Consider the following 17523-nt stretch of genomic DNA (forward strand, 5'->3'; position numbering starts at 1 on the left):
AACATGGCTGGTAGATGAGTTTCTGAACGGAGGAGCGGTAAATATCCCGTATTGCTCCCACGGTCTACAAAATAGTAACTGGTAGGGAAGCTCAAATGTGGAACAAATAGACTGATGTTGATATCCGATAGTAACACTGGTGTTATGGAAGATTTACCAATATTTTATTTCATAATTGTTTTTATCCGATTACTCGATTAATCGTAAGAAAAATCTATAGATTACTCGATTACTAAAATAATCGTTTACAACAGCTCTAATTCCAACTTCCAGAAAGGTGGAAGAAATCCAGATCAATTCATAGTTGATTGTCAAACAGCTTTGTTTGCATAATTCGTGTGGGTGTAACAACATCTCTCACCAGTCACAGAAACATATGTGCTGGTTGGTGCGTTTGGTGCCAAATCTTTCCAGGAAATATTACTGTTCAGGGTTTCAACTTGTACTCCACCTGAAAGTAGAAAAGAACAATTGACTTAGTTAGAAAAAATAACAAAAACTGTATATCACTGAAATCTTGCCTTGATGATGTAAAAACATACCTTGACCTTTTACAGCTGGATTTAAAGTTACACTCTGAACTACTTTGGTCAGTACACCTTCAGGCTGTAAAAGGAAAGTTTGAACAAACATTAACAATAAATGTATATTCAATGATTCTGGTAGGTCAAAGCAAAAACATGCAATTAAAAAAAAAATCTAAAACTCTAAAATGTATGACATCTAAGTAAATCCAAACATGCCTGCCCGTTTTTTAATACACATAAGTTACTACTGCGTGATGATGGTGGTGAAGGTGGCAGGAGTTTGTTCCACAATCGGTGGGTTGATCCCTGCTCCTTCCTCCTCTGTCATTGTGTCCTCTGTCAGTCGGCCCCTTGGCAGCTGTGGCTACAATCCAGTAGCTCAGTGTGCGAATGGCTGAATAACTTATTGTAGTGTGTGTCACTTTTTTATTCAGTTCAATTCAATTATTTATCCCCAGGGGTGGTAATTAATTGTGGCAATTAGAGCATACATTCAATAAATATAAGATAAAATACATAAATAGAGCTGGTCCAGTGTTCCTGGTCGTGGAACACTGGACCAGCTCTACGCCTTCAGCAGGGTCCTGGAGGGTGCATGGGAGTTCGCCCAACCAGTCTACATGTGTTTTGTGGACTTGGAGAAGGCGTTCGACCGTGTCCCTCGGGGGGCCCTGTGGGGGGTACTCCGGGAGTATGGGGTACCGGGCCCTTTGATACGGGCTGTCAGGTCCCTGTATGACCGGTGTCAGAGTCTGGTCCGCATTGCCGGCAGTAAGTCGGGCTCGTTTCCGGTGAGAGTTGGACTCCGCCAAGGCTGCCCTTTGTCACCGATTCTGTTCATTACTTTTATGGACAGAATTTCTAGGCGCAGCCGAGGTGTTGAGGGGATCCGTTTTGGTGGCCTTAGGATCGCATCTCTGCTTTTTGCGGATGATGTGGTCCTGTTGGCTTCATCGGAACGTGATCTGCAGCTCTCACTGGAGCGGTTCGCAGCCGAGTGTGAAGCGGCCGGGATGAGGCTCAGTGCCTCCAAATCCGAGGCCATGGTCTTGAGCCGGAAAAGGGTAGAGTGCCTTCTCCGGGTCAGGGGGGTCGTCCTGCCTCAAGTGGAGGAGTTTAAGTATCTGGGGATCTTGTTCACGAATGAGGGAAGAAGGGAGCGGGAGATCGACAGGCGGATTGGGGCAGCGTCTACTGTGAAGCGGGCGCTGTACCGGTCCGTCGTGGTGAAGAGAGAGCTGAGCCAAAAAGCGAAGCTCTCGATTTACCGGTCTATCTACGTTCCCACCCTCATCTATGGTCATGAGCTTTGGGTCATGACCGAAAGAACGAGATCACGGGTACAAGCGGCCGAAATGGGTTTCCTCCGCAGGGTGGCTGGGCTCTCCCTTAGAGATAGGGTGAGAAGCTCGGTCATCCGGGAGGGACTCAGAGTAGAGCCGCTGCTCCTCCACGTCGAGAGGAGCCAGTTGAGGTGGCTCGGGCATCTGGTAAGGATGCCTCCTGGACGCCTCCCTGGTGAGGTGTTCCGGGCACGTCCCACCGGGAGGAGGCCTCGGGGAAGACCCAGGACACGCTGGAGGGACTATGTCTCTCGGCTGGCCTGGGAACGCCTTGGGATTCCCCCGGAGGAGCTGGAAGAAGTGGCTGGGGAGAGGGAAGTCTGGGCCTCCCTTCTGAAGCTGCTGCCCCCGCGACCCGACCCCGGATAAGCGGAAGAAAATGGATGGATGGATGGATGGACATAAATAGAAAGAGAGTCCTATATGCAAGGTGCAAATGGACAATGAAGTAAATAAGTCCTTTTTGCAACTAATGTCCTGCAGAATGGGTTGTCTGTGAGTCAGCATAGGCTGTGATTTTGTTACTGGGCAGTAAGAGGCAATTGTCTGACTGATTTTAGGATGTAGGCGACTGCGAGTTGTAATGAAAATTTCTTTCTTACTGGTGTTTGAAACCAAAAAGTTAAAGTAAGAAAGGTATGAACGTGAGTCAGTCTGAGCTAGAAATACCACCAAGAACTTTCAGCCGGTTTAACAAGGCTATGTTGTCGATGGTTTCAAAGGCGGCACTGAGCTCTAATAGGACCAACAGCAGTCATTAACTGATCGCTGTAGACTTTTACTAAAGCTGTTTCAGTAGGAGGCCGTTTCAGAAAGCCAGACTGAAAAGGGATCAGCTCTGTAACTTGCATAACCAGGATCTGAATAGTGTTTCTACAACTTTTGCAAGCAGCTCAGCGATGGGACAGAAATCGGAGAATCAAGCCAAAATCAAGATTAGATTTCTTTAATACAGGGGTTACTTTTGCTGTTTTAAAATATGATGGGACATACATTTGGTTCAGAGAGTTGTTAATTATTGCCACATTGAGAAATTTTTTTCTGTAATGAAGTAAGCTGAACATAACTGAATCTGTGAAATCCACAATAAAAATTCTATTTCATATCTTTACATAAATATATGCAGCATTGAGGTCAAAAATATTTGTTCAAGATACAAGACATTGTAATTTCTTTTCAGAAAATAAATTGTTTAACCCTCCTCTTATGTTGCCGGTCAAACTGACCTGTTTTAAAGTCTTAAAAATGTTTTTTTTCTGCATGAAACTTTTTCTATTTGTCTTAATAGGTACACAGAAGAGGATTGGGGCCACTGGAAAATTTTTTTTAAAGTTCTGACTTTAATCTCAAAATAATAATTCTGACTTCAGAATTCTGAGATTAAAGTCAGAATTATTATTTTTGAGATTAAAGTCAGAATTCTGAGTGTTTTGTCAGCCACACACAAATGTGGTAACATTCAATCACACAGGGCTGCCTGTGTGATTGCAAGAAGGTTCTGGGTTAGATTCCTGGCCCCGGTCTTTCTGCATGGAGTTTGCATGTTCTCCCTGTGCATGCGTGGGTTTTCTCTGGGTACTCTGGTTTCCTCCCACAGTCCAAAACAGGTTACCAACAGGTTAATTGGTCTGTCTAAATTGCCCCTAGGTGTGAGTGTGTGTGCTTGGTTGTTTGTCCTGTGCGTCTCTGTGTTGCCCCGTGACAGACTGGCGACCTGTCCAGGGTGTACCCCGCCTCTTGCCCGAAACGTTAGCTGGAGATAGGCACCAGCACCTACCGACCCCACTAAGGGACAAAGGTGTAAAGAAAATGGATGGATGGATTCAATCACACCACACACAATAAAGTTCAGTCTCACCATATTTATATTTGGGTTTCTTTAAGTCTAGGATTTAATTTACAGAATAACTGGGTTTTGTTTAGAAGGCAACACATCATATCACTGTATTCTAGAATAAGTGCGCACATTTTAGTTTACACTGTTACATTCTGCTTGATTTAACCTTTGTTTGTTCTTTGAGCTGCCTCAGTGCCGGCTGCTCTAGTCCTTCAGGAGAACAAAGAGGTGGAGAAAGGGTGGAGCAAGCCTGCTGAGACTGCAAATTGGTTCATACTACTACTCATCATCAATTCTATGTTAGCTTAGGTTTTTGTGTGTTCCCCCATTTGTGTCTTCTATGTGGCCTGATCAGCCAGTATTTAACTTTCCCCTTTGTCTCATTTATGTCTGTTTGTTTGAGTTAGTCTGAGTTGAAGTCTGTTACTTTGACTTCTTTTATGGGCCCAGCTTTGTAATTTTTTTTCATTATTTACCAAAGTCTGTGTTTTGGGTTAAATAAAAAACAATTCTTTTTTAATTTAAACCTGTGCCTGGCTTTCCTTTGACTGCTCAATCCGTCACAGAAAACCAGACCCATTGTTGCACAAAACAAACAAACCCTTTGTCACTCTTACCACAACGCGCAGCATCTTCATAACTCCSTCATTAAGGAATGAGTCCTTGACAGCTGCCTTGACCTCGATGCTACGCTCTCCTTCCTTTATTGGAATAATGATGAATGGAACAGATCGTGTAGTTCGGGCTCCAACTCTGACCTCCTGCCGGTACTTCCCACGCTTGGAGGCTACGCTGCACACGTTCTCTTCCTCAATCAGATCCACACGAACCTTAAAAATATTATAAAGACAGAGAAAGATATTGACATCACAAGCGTATGGAAATCTAAAAAGGTGTTTCAAATATTTACATAAAATTGCTGTTATTTATTGAATAGTAGAGAATAATATTGTTCATTGTCAAACTGTTACAGTTTTTCCTCAATTTCCAGGAATATTCTACATTTTATTTTGGGGGAATAATCTTAACTGCCGATGATTTTTTTGATCTTGAGTTCTGGTCCACGTCAGATGTAAAAAAGTCAGGTAAACAAAGATAAATGTGAATTATGCCACTTTAGTGCTGCTATTCTTATCTTTTTCTTAATCTTTGACAGTTTCACAGATTTTTTCATCTCTCTCCTTTATGACTTACAGTAATAAGGTCTGGGCTGTAGTTATGAAGGATCGCTTTAATTTCAAGCTGCTCCCCTCGGACGGCTGAATAAGGGAGTTGGAGATCAATGAAAAATTCCTTGCGAACAATAACCTCCAATGGCTCGCCAACACAGAGACCTTTAGGGTGAGTGAAGGCAAAGAAGAAATGAGACAAGAAATAAGAGGTGCTGAAATTGAGATAGTAGGAAAACACAGACGACTCCTCACCAAGTGTCCTTGAGAGACTGATGCCGGTGAACTGCCAGGTTGTCATTGAGTCATGTAGAAAGATATTTCTCTCCAATGATGTGGATTCACTGAAACGCACACACACAAAAACAAAGGCAATGTTAAAAATATAATTAGAGATTATTAGTTTAGCAAATTAAATGTCCAGTGTTTTATTCTTTTACTGTGGTAGATTATTTCAATTTCATCAAATGACTCACCAATTAGGATTTCCTGCTGGGCAAACAGGAAGTTGGATGTCGATCCACAGCCAACTTTCAGGGAATATGGTTCGAGAAACAATTTCATAGGTGTCCATGTAGCTGTCATCTGATTCACCTAAGTACATAGCATGGTTTGTGTTTCTTTAGTTATAAAAATATCCAGCACTGCAGTATTAATCACAACAAGCCTTTCATTGTGGGGTCATTTTGGATGGAGATGGTGTATGACACCATCACTGTGTTCACTGTGTTTCTCTGACTAACAAGATGTCCCAAGCGTGCGCACACACTAGTCAATGCCTGTAATCTATAAATGATAGTATATTTTAATGAATCATTATCTATGTTATATAGTCCTTTCCAACATATCTATCATGTTGACCTGACAGTCAATATGTATATTTACCAATAGGTGTTTGAACACTTGGATAAGTGAAAGAATTGTTCCCAAGATTTGAAAAAATCTGGGAAAAAAATTTGGATAATGCTCCATTTTACAGTTAATATTTTAATTTCATCAACATAATTCTCCTATTATCACTGGAAGTAAAATTGGGATTTTGGAGTCTGTCTTGAATTTCACACAGTATTGGTGAAGGAGCTAAAGATTATGGTGATGGCATTTATTTATAAGTATTTATATTCAATAAATGAGACTAAACTCTTTTCAGACTTTACTTATCAAACGGAAGCTAAAGTTCTGCACAAATGGGTCTTTTAAATGGACAATGACCATAAACGTCCAGCCTAAGTAGTTACAAAGTGACTTAAGGACATTAAAATCAATATTTTGGCGTCGTCTTCACACAGCCCTAAACTCATTATTATGGAGAGACAGTGGACAGATCTGAAAAGGTGTGTGTGAGCAAGGTGGCTTATAAACATGACAGCAGCTGTCAGGAGAAATGAGACAGTGTGCAGGAAACAATAGTCAGAAGCTTGTGGAAGAAAACAAAAAATGTTTGACCCTGGTCATAAAGTTTGAAGGCAATACTAACATATACCGAGGAGGTGTATGTAAGCTTCTGGGTTAGAAAACAGTAATGAATAAAACTCTCTCACATTATTTATGTGCGTCTAGCATATATATAAAAAGTAATTCTGTCTTATTTAAAATTAGATATGTTTGGTCTGATTTAACCTCAAACAGTGAAGACAGAAATGGTGCGTGTGTTTTTGTTTCTTTTCATGTAAACTTCTGGTATCAACTGTAGATGTATTAGTAAAAAAAGTATCAATATTAAAAGGGATTTCTTTTTAGTTTAAATCTGTGCCTCTTACTTAGGGAAGCTGTTGTGTCTCTTTTCTGTCTGGATGTTGTTTTGCATTTCAGCTCTGAAATTGAATACAAAATATCTTTTAGATAAATAACAACTTAATACCCTTAAAAAAGACATTCATTATTAAAAATAGTAGTCACTGTGTTTAAACCTTCTGCCAACATGAAAATCCATCAAAAACATGACATCACATTGTTTTCATCTAAAAATAATAATGATTATCACTGTTTACATTTTTAAAATAAGAATTAAGGATTCATATCATTAACTGTAACCCAACTCCATGAAGGTATTTGAATTGTATGCAGAACCTCATTTAGTTGAACCGAGAATAAAAATACAAACTTCACTACAAGGTGAAGTGAACTCACCTTGTCTGTAGGCGGTTCCTGCAGCGGTGCTTGACTCAAACACCAGCCCAGCATCAAAGAACACATTCATACTGTTGCTCCCACCACCTGGTGTGCAGCCTATGTCATGATGCTCTACCTCGTCCCACACCTGCAGGGTGCAGAAATAAACCAGCCAAAGACTTATGGTTAAAGAAAACCAGACAAACACAGTCAATTTCTAGATTTTCAGATACGGTAGTATGTACCTTTTTCTGGGTGAGACGGTGCTTGTTGTTCAGGACGTAGACGCCTTTATCAACTGCGACGAGTCCCACTGTGGCCCCTGGATCTCCTGTGACTTTCAGAGTGAACATCCTGCGAGGCTCATAGGACGGAAGCGGCCTCTTTGACTCCAAGGTCAACTACATGGGGAGAAAATAGCACAAAATATTTCCTCATAATGCCAAACATCTACATACCAAGGATTTGTCCAGGTTTGACTCATATTGTCAGTGGAATGAGTCTTACCGAGCCCATGCACGAGTCTTTCACATCCACCCAAACAGAGTCCGACACCACTTCATTATCGGTTGGGTGGTAGTAGGCTATGATGCGGAATGAGGGCAACATCTCTTTGGTGATGGGAAGAATTAGGGAAATCAGAGTTTGGCCACTACTTCTGTAGCGCTCATATTTCAGCAAGTGGCCTCTGCTTAGGATCTGGGATGCAGATAATTGGATATTAGTAGATATCAAATATGTCCAGAGAAACTAGCACAATTAAGAGGAGGTAGCAATTCTGTGTGCGCATCACTGGCAAGTGCAATAGAAATGTCTCACCAGGTATGTGATATCCTTTGCAAGCAGCAGGTTATTGAGGACGAGGTTTATCTTCAGAAGCTGTCCTACTGTTACCTCAACTGTGTCTATTGCTGCAAGGTTACAAAGTTGCAAATATTGTTAAGGTGTAATAAATGAGACTGGTGACCTGAACATGACGTCTTTGAGAAAACTGCCTACCTATGTGGATGTAGCTCTTGCTACTGGACAAATAAGCAAACGCTTCCATCTCAGTCGCTGCTTGTCTTGATGGTAAAAGATTATCTTTGTCCGTTTTTGCCTGTAATTTCATTCACACATGCACTGTGTAAGCATACAAATCAAACTCTGTACCTTTCCAAAGACAAAATAAGTTTTTACATTATTCTTAAACAATTTGCAATCCTAGAATCCTGACTGTTGACGTGTAATAAAAAATGGCAGGAAACATGTTTTTCACATTGTGATGCGTTAGGGGCCCTGATGTTTGGACATGTCCTGCGGTGATTGGATTGGCTCGTACATTTCATCAGTGTTATGTTTAGTCGATTTCAGCAAATTGTTGTTGCCTCGTCTTTGAGTTAAGAGTTACAGTAATTCATCGCCAACTAACTTACAGTGATTCTCAGATTGGAATCCGTTGCTGGTATATTGATGGTGACTCTTGCCCTCCCATTGGCTGCTGTGATTYCCCTCACATCACCAGGACTTACTACCACCGGGACATTTTCTGCTGGACTGTCGTTGGGATGTACTACTTCAACCTGTCATTGAGTGCAGAAAAATGAATTAGACAGGTTCTGAACATCCATCCATCCATCCATTTTCTTGCACCCTTGTCCCTTAATGGGGTCGGGAGGGTTGCTGGTGCCTATCTCCAGCTAACGTTCCGGGCGAGAGGCGGGGTACACCCTGGACAGGTCGTCAGTCTGTCGCAGGGCAGGTTCTGAACATTTTAGGATTAATATGATGTTAATAGTTTAGTTTATGCTGCATGCAGTTAGAACAGTGCTGGGCACAAGTTATCTAAAATGAAACTACATCTCATCACATGCCTATTGTTGTAGAAAACCTTTGCTCTAATTTGGGTCTGGACTTTTTCTTCCAGGGTGGGACAGGTTGTCCCTGTCTCCTATGTCTTTGCACACACACCTATCTTTTTTTCTCTTCATATGTTCATGTTGAGTTGTGATCCTTCTGTGTTGCTGCTCTTTCTCTGACAATCTACTATTAGAAGAATGCCAGCAGAAGGGCTATTATTAGTCTTGAGGTCATTTTTCAGTATTTCGTTTCATCATTTGATCCTTTGACTAGCAGATAGCTGCATGATTAGTAATTTAGTTATGGAATCTGGTGGCTGAATATTTTGACTATAAGGTTAATTTTCATTAATAAATTCTCACTTATTCTGGTGTATGAGTGCAGTGTTTATAGTCCAGTAGCGTTGAATTCCTTCCTTCCTGAGCGACTGATGTGTTTGACTAAAGATTCCTGATCATCAGCTGCAGCCCCAACTTCATTTATAATTTTATTAATAACTTAATAATTGCATATGCCAAACAATAATGTACTTCTTGTTGCACAACATAAAGTAACCATGCACATAATAAAAAAAGATCTTTACACAAACATTACACATTTTAAAGCTCTTAGTTACTAACATCTTAATGGTGAAATAAGAAAAACAACGTCTGGTTCCGTACCACAACATCAAAGGACATTCCTGGTTTAAAAAATGTGGGGGTTCTTGTTAAGGTGATTTTGTAGGGCGACGTGACAATCTGGATGCCTCTCAGCTCTGCTTCCACCATTTCATTATCTGCAAAAACAAATTGAGAAAATAGTCTTGTGTAATCTAAGTAGGGAGAAGATGTTCAATAAAATCAAGAAGAGGTGTTATTTCAGGGGCAAAAAGGTTATTTCAGTCTGAGTTATTTTGTCTAAATAATGTAAGTAATTTGTTTATTACTTTTCACTGAGGTAGAAAAAGTATATTTTTTTCTAAATATCAGTGTTGTTTCTTTTATCTCTTCTGTTTTCATGTTGCTGCTTGTTCAACTGATAAATATGATTTATTTAAAATGTAATAAAACACTGAACATGCAGCCCAGTCACTCACCGCTCTCTGTCAGCACAGTGGCAGACACAAAGATGGATTTTCCTACAAGATGATAAATTCCTGGGAAGGTCTGAGTGATCTGATTCCTTTGCAGTGTGACCTGCCCTTCACCATTCACAACCTGTGATCCAACAACCCCAAGTTAGCTCAGCCTGACTTTTTAAATTTTAACATAAAACATAGTCCTAGAGCTCACTGGGACTCGCGTGAGAGAGTGTGGGATGCTTCTCTTCACGTTGTCTTCCATGATACCAAACATCACATAAGCAGTCCCATAAACCTCTTTCCCAAATTGATATCTACAACCAAATGAATAGACAAATTAAGAACAAAAGTGACAAACAAATCCGCTTTTATTTCAGTTATGAGGATCATAAAAAGTCATACGCAGCTTTGATGTTGATGGTAAGTTGTTCACTGTCGACGTAGAAGAAAGGGACCACAGGCAACAACTTAACCTCAAAACTGGGAAGTACTGCAAAATGAAAACATCTTTTAATGTATTATTATCAGCAGGTGAACAACAGAACGAATGGTGGATAGATTTGAAAACAAGCTACATAAATGAATGTTTACCATATTCTTTGACTTCAAATTCAGCATAATATCTCTGCTGTGGGTTGCTTTCGAACTTTGCCACCATCTTCCACAGTCCAGGGCTGAGAAAGACACAAACACACACAGGGTCAAAAATCTCTGATCAACTGGGGGAAAAAATTATTGTCAATAAAAGCTCTGAATATCCTGTGAATCTGAAATCTGTCCAGAAGTTAATTCTTATGAAAAGGATTGGATTATTGTGCTTTGTTCTCTCAAAGACATAAATCAGCCCAATTAGTGCAGTGTAATTCAATAACTAGGCTTATTAAAACACAAAAATGTCAATAATAATAATAATAATAATATTAATATACAAATAAAATGAAAAATTACATTCTTGCTAATCTCCTAAATTTAGTTCCTTGTTAAGTGGCTTAGTTTGCATATTTTATTCAAGAAATAAAACCTGTATGACTGTGATCAACGCCCAGAATTTAGATACTCAAGGAAAATTTGCATTATGTAGGCCAAGGAACTTTTAGCCAAACTAACGTGATCAAGTCTTTTATAGCAAATACATTTATTTGAGTAAATAATGTATTATTTATTTAATATGGTAAAAACGTTTCATGGTTATTGTAAATGTACTCACCTGGCAATCTCACCAAGTTGGTAATGTCCAGAGAACATACCAGAGTTCAAAGCAACTACATCAAGAGATGTGATGATTTCCTCAGGAGTCTAAGGTAAATTTATACAATGGACAGATTTTAAAAGTTAGCCCATTTACATTTTGATAACATCCTTCATTTGYTCTAGTTATTTATGTTAGCTAATCTTAGTATTCTCCTTTTCCTGAACTGAATATGAAAATAATTTGCTAATTAGGATGAAGAAAAATAAACGTGGATTGATCCTGGATATTAATTGTCGTCCTCGTTGTCATCTGAAAAGAATAAAACATAGTACCATAATCTCGATGAGCACAGTATGATTTTGGCTCTGATCATTTCTACCCACAGGCTCCATTTGTGAAGTCAAGGCAAACAACCTGAAAGAAACTGGCATAGAGACAGAAAGATGTAAGTTTCTCATAGGTTTTAAATATATCTTCTTTTCCAAATAGCACATTTATTTATGATTTCACCTTTTCTGTAAGTTTTCTGTTTAAAAAAGGCTGTATGCTAGTCTGAGTGTTTAGTAAACAAGTCTAATGTTTGTTTAGTTTACTAACTCTTTATTTCTGCTGCGATTTAAAAACTGTCTGGTTGAGGAATGAAGTGCCAGCCAGCAGAACTTAGCAGAACTGAACGACCTGCTGATGAGTAAATTTAGCCATTCAGGTGTGTTGGACAAGAAAGAAGCAGGACGGCAACTCCCGAGGACTGAACTTCAGCACCTCTGTCAATTAAATGACTTCATGAGAATCATGAATAAGTCTAATTAATTTAAAAAAGAAATGTATACTGGAACACTCCATCACACCATTGAAGCTTAAAGTAGCATTCATCCTATCGGTTGAGCCAAGAAAAGAGAAACAAAGAGTAGAGATAGGAAATGACCAATCAGAGGAAGGACTGCAGGCAGTCGAGTTCCTGAATTAACTTTGAACTGTGAACTGTGAACTGCTTCAACTGGTTTTGGGAGCTCACATCATTATGTACATATAGGTAGTGTGAATAGGCCTGTCACGATAACAAATTTTGATGGACGGTTAATTGTATAAAAAATTATTGCGATAAACAATAATATTGTTTCAAGATCTTTTGACACTAATTTAATGGAAATGACGTAATAATGCACTGCGATTTCCTGATAGATACACCTTATTTTCAAAAGAACACGTAACACTGGAACTGATAAACTAAATAAACAAAACAACCAAAAACAAAAATAAAATGGATTCTCAGTCTCCATTGACAAAAAACGTACTTGAATAAAAACTAGACAACATAAAGCCAAAGTGGAAATAAATACTGCATTCAACCAAATGAGTGCAGATTATGCGCACACAACTCATGTCGTGTGCGCTGGACATTAGACTAAGCAAATGAGGAAGGGAGGGTCAGTGGAGAGCACCGGTGTTGAGCCTTTGTTCATTCAGTGTCATTAACAGAAAGAAAAAAGGCCGGAAGAGACGATAAAGACGATAATTAAAATGAGGTCGATAATTAAAATGAGGTTGATAGGTCTGTTTATCATCCAATTAATTGATTTATTCTTTATCGCGACATGTGAGCACTTTCTGTATGTATGTAAAAAACAGATTTTTATAAATTAAAGTTACAAATAGCACCTTTAATAAATTAAGTGTCTATTAAAGAAATGATTTATATATTTATTCATTTAATGATTCATTTAAGTAATAATTTCATTTTGTTCCTTTTAACTTTCTATATTTACCTTCTCTCCTCATTTTTTGTAGGCTAGTTTTTGCGAATAAATTCCCCTGTGTGTTCATTGTTACAGGTTAAAAATTAAATAATTACTTTATACTTTGTCCTTGTGCTTTAATTATTTGCAGCAGATTGAGATGTCTGAGCCAATCAAGTAATCAGGTAAGGCAAGTAAAACAAAGTTGCGCAGATTTCATATATGTCTATGGGAAATATATATACATAGGACTGCTTGCATCTATATATTTAGATAAACGCTATATATTTACACTTTTCCCAGATCATATGATTTCTGCAGCTGTGCTTTATTTCTCAAGAGATAAAATGTATTACCATAGCTCTCAAGTAGATTATTTTATGCGAGTCAAACATCTAAATATGCTTTGTTTTGTCCAACATGGTTGAAAGAGCGCCTTCTTACCCCTGCTGTTGGGAGTATAGAGCGTCTTGTCCGTCTGTATGAAGATGTACCCAGACTGGAAAGACACCAGGACAATTTTTTCCAGAGTTTTGTCTGGAAAATTGGCTTGAAGATAAACATATTGCCTCATAGTGGGATCCTTGCTGAATTCTGCTGTTGGTATCTGAAGCCAGAGTGAGAAGGCAGACTGATAAGAAGCACTTCAGGCATGTTAGCCATCCTGTTATTGCAAGACTGTTTTACTTACAGTTACTTTTCCAAACCCCTGGTAGTTATTCGCCCTGTTGAGGGTCACGGATGTCCTAGTCAGCTCCTTGTTTTTGGTGGGATGGTTCATCACGCTGATGCTGACCACCATGTCCCCTCCAGTGCAGTCCTGACATTCCACAAAGATGTTTTCTGCTGTTCCCACTCGCAGCAGGTTGGGGGCAGACATCACTTTGCTGCAGGTAAATTATATGGTACATGGATGGGTATTTTGAAAAAAAGAACTAGATTCCAACAAAATGCTGCTAATTTGTGGTTTAGAGTGATTAGGTTTACATACATTTAAATGAGGATAGTACTATATGGCGATGATCACAAGAGAGAAAAACATGCATTTGATCATTCAAAACTGAATTCTTTTGTTGGCCAATGGCCACTTAGGGAAACGGCTATTGTTAAACGACTGTTGGTAACACTCCACCCTAATTCCATCTTTCAGTTTGGGACAAACTGCAAACAGGACATTTTATTGCTCTATTAAAATAATAGCTTTCATCATGGTAATCATCCATCACTACTTCATTTATAGTCCACACTGCTAAAACTAGACTGTGAAGAGATTTTTCCATTTGTGCAGTGGATCTTAGATCTTCTATAATTACCATAGGCATCTTGGCTGCCTTTTTGATTAATGCTCTCCTTACATAAAATGTTAGCTTAGATGGATGTCTTGGTAGATACCTATACCAAATACATACGCATACCACACTTCTCAGATTTTTTATTTACAAAAAAGTCACCTGTCCTTTTATTTCTACTTAACAATTTTGCATTCCAGAGTGTTAGTCACATAACATTCCAATAAACTTGGGTTGTTACACAACAGAATGTGAAAAAGTTGCCTTTCTGCGCTCCTCTGCTCAATTCAAATCTTGCCTGCAGTACAATCTGGGTTTTCTCCTGCTCACTCGATTCCCTCTAACAGCTTTTCTGCCAGACCAATCAGCCAACAGGAGAAGTAGTGAACGACAACGTCGATTTTCTGACCTTTGAGCTGTTTTAGAATGGCAGCAAATGAAGTGAACGAAGCCGTTCACACTATGTTGGCCATACTTCCAAATATTGAATTAGCATCAACAACTGCCTTGTTTGGCTCTACATATCTCTCTTTGTAGTGGAGGGTGGCTGTTTAAAGGGGAGACAATTTTATATAAGTTTCATAATGTCGAATTGGTGCAGGAAAACGTCAGCACTGGGGTAAAATTTAAAACCTCAAGAGCCCAAGCCTCCTCATATCTTATATCTCAATAGCTGAGAGCCCAGACTCTTTGTGAAGCAAAACCTGGAACAAGGGGTCAATTTTTACCAGACCATAAAACAATATGAATACTTTTAAATGACATTTTACATTCAAACTCTGGAACTGTTGGCATCCGATGGCTGTAAAGTTGAGACCTGCTATTGATCCTTTGATTAAACGTTTAGGTTGTTCATATTTTAAGATGACTTTTTTAGTAGATGGCAATGATCTGTTATTTGGACTACTCAGTAAATCAATCATTGATAAAGATCCAAGGCTATGCAAACAGAACGAAATGCAGGACAACATTTTGGCAGCAAGTAAAGCAAAAAGGTTCAAGAGGGTCAAAAAAAACAACCATATAGTAAAAGTTTGCAAACTATTAGTAATACATTTGAGATAATCATACAAGAAATATACAAAGCCATACAAAATATTCTAATTTGGTTTCATAAATGGTTTATATTCAAAGAAACAGATACATTTCATCTTTAGGCTTTAATTTCTATAAATTTGTATTGTGCTCCAAACACACAGGTCTACTTACAAATTAGCTCCATCAGCCAGAAGAGCCCAGGAGGCAAAGGCCAGAGAGGCCAGCTGCAGCAGAAGAGTCCTTCTCATCCTCCAGATTGATTCCTATCTGCTGCCAGTGTGAAGCCAAGCTCTACAGAGCCTTTCTAACTCTCCCCAACCTGAAGTTCCTCCCATATTTCCCCTTATCAAAGTCCCATCTGTAAACATGACTTCCTGGCAGTATGTTATTTAACATACTTAGTATATTAATTTTTCACCAGGGTACAAAATGTCTGTTGTCTGATCAAATTGTTAACCAGAAATAAATACAAGAGTATCAGTGAAGAAAATAATGGATTTCCAATAAAACATTAAACATATTTTTAGTTTTAAAAGTTGTTAAACTCTTCATTAAAGAAAACAAAACTAAAATCTGCATCAGACAGTTAATGTGGAAAACAATAACATCTGCATGGATACGACGTGTTCTGGTAAATTCTAACAGTTTAGAAACTATTTTCTAACAATAACTTAAACTTTATAAACATGAAATGGACAAACACTCAAACCTTTTCTGTCTTTGGAGAAGATCCGAGGAAGCTAAACATTTAGCTTTCAGCTAAAATAACTAGGTAGCAAGATAAATATTATTTACTAGGTAAATATTTAGCTTTGAGCTGAATAATTAGTACATTTTATATTTAGTGCAATTGCTAAGTAAATATTTAAATGGCAAGCATAAATGTTTAACTAGTTGCCAATATCTGTCATTGTCTTGCATTTATTTATCTTTTTTTTTGGAAACGTTTGTGTGTCTGATCAGTTTCAGCATTCCCTGATGTTATTGTCGTTGTGTCAGGACTTTTCATTTTGATGACAAGTTCACTGACATGAAGAGCTGCTTTGGAGGAACGAGCCATTCATTCTGAATTAGTTCCAGTTGTTCTGAATCCATTGTACAGGTTAGCTAGATTTTGGGTTTGTTGTAATTGTTTTAAGAAATGCTCCAGTTGTGCAAATGTGAAGAATGAACCAAAAACTCAGAGGAACTGGAAAACCAAACATTTTTGAACTTCTTCACATTAAGTTGCAGATTATTGTAGTTTAAAGACTGAAAAAAATTGGCTTACAAACATTTTTTGATGAATCACATTTTGTCTAAATCACAGAAGAAAGGGGAAACAATCTTAATTTTACAGGTTTTCAATAAAATGTCTTACAAATAAATGTAAGAACATGTGAGAATGAATATGTGTGCAGTGCCGTGCAGAGACCACTAAAGGGGCAGGTGCTCAAAAAAAGGGCACATCTAGCCGCACTTTAGGGCAGAATATTAAAGTCACACAGCTTTCAGAGTTGAATAAACAATGATAAATTACAAATTGTGAGATAATTACTAGATTTAGTACATCTTAACATATTAGCTATTCTCTTTCAAGATACATTTACCTAACGCTAGTAATGCCATGTACATTATGCAGCAAAAGAAATTAGAAGACATATATCCATTATAGAGATAATAGGTTTTGGAAGGGCGATGTGCCCCCTATTGCATAAGCAATACTGAATAATGACTGATATCATTAACGATACTGGGAAGAAGCATTTTAGTTACCTTGCTTTGCTAGCAAAGTCGTTAGCTATCAGCTAGCTAATAGCACAACAACAGCAGCCTAAAGTCTGTGTGATAAAAACACTGAATCGATAGATAAGAACAGTTTTTCCTCACCTGGCTTCTCCTCCCGCTCAGTAGTTCTTCAGAGAAAGGCAGACGCAGAGGCCTGTCAGTGTCTGTTGTATTTCATGACCTCTCTGATAAAACTGTGACTCCGAGCTGAAGCAGAAACAATACGTTATCTGACAAGTAGCAAGTCTACTCTACTTTATTCAACAAAAATGTTTTTTTTTAATTCACTAAAAGCTGTTCTGTAATCTGGAACGTTCGCTACGTTGAGCTCCAGTTAGCCGCCTAACTCACTATGCGAGAGGCAACTGCGTCATGCGTCATGGGCAAAAGGTCAAAGGTAACAAGATGACAGGAGGGCTTATTGTGTGATTTTTATTGAAAAAAAGCAACAACAAATTAAACTAACACAAAACCAAATAAATTAGTACATGTTATGTGTCAGAGGGCTTAGGAAATAAATAAAATAAATAATAATAAAGAAAATAAATTGACCAAAAGGTCACTTGGGGGCAAGGAGCAAAAGAGGCAGGTGCTCAAGACCCCTAGCCCCC

The 17523-nt window shown here is 38.6% G+C and overlaps 1 protein-coding gene across 1 annotated transcript in view; it reads right to left on the minus strand.

The window, feature by feature from the left end:
* Positions 1–15394, minus strand: part of LOC103476323 (complement C3-like) — a 24156-nt gene extending 8762 nt beyond the window's left edge. The window contains exons 1-23 of the mRNA XM_008428979.2: positions 15317–15394; positions 13510–13705; positions 13263–13425; positions 11415–11506; positions 11098–11186; positions 10482–10564; positions 10293–10380; positions 10102–10204; positions 9906–10026; positions 9490–9605; positions 8404–8550; positions 7988–8087; positions 7808–7899; positions 7496–7687; positions 7234–7389; positions 7007–7136; positions 6637–6690; positions 5353–5470; positions 5132–5220; positions 4902–5041; positions 4325–4537; positions 543–606; positions 362–451 (exon numbers count right to left, since the gene is read on the minus strand). Of these exons, the coding sequence (XP_008427201.1) occupies positions 362–451; positions 543–606; positions 4325–4537; positions 4902–5041; positions 5132–5220; positions 5353–5470; positions 6637–6690; positions 7007–7136; positions 7234–7389; positions 7496–7687; positions 7808–7899; positions 7988–8087; positions 8404–8550; positions 9490–9605; positions 9906–10026; positions 10102–10204; positions 10293–10380; positions 10482–10564; positions 11098–11186; positions 11415–11506; positions 13263–13425; positions 13510–13705; positions 15317–15393 (2713 nt within the window). The 5' untranslated portion in view covers position 15394. The remainder of the gene's footprint in view (positions 1–361; positions 452–542; positions 607–4324; positions 4538–4901; positions 5042–5131; positions 5221–5352; positions 5471–6636; positions 6691–7006; positions 7137–7233; positions 7390–7495; positions 7688–7807; positions 7900–7987; positions 8088–8403; positions 8551–9489; positions 9606–9905; positions 10027–10101; positions 10205–10292; positions 10381–10481; positions 10565–11097; positions 11187–11414; positions 11507–13262; positions 13426–13509; positions 13706–15316) is intronic.
* Between the last annotated feature and the right edge of the window lie 2129 nt (positions 15395–17523).

The sequence above is a fragment of the Poecilia reticulata genome, linkage group LG1, assembly GCF_000633615.1.
Source record: "Poecilia reticulata strain Guanapo linkage group LG1, Guppy_female_1.0+MT, whole genome shotgun sequence".
In the NCBI taxonomy this organism is placed as follows: Eukaryota; Metazoa; Chordata; class Actinopteri; order Cyprinodontiformes; family Poeciliidae; genus Poecilia; species Poecilia reticulata.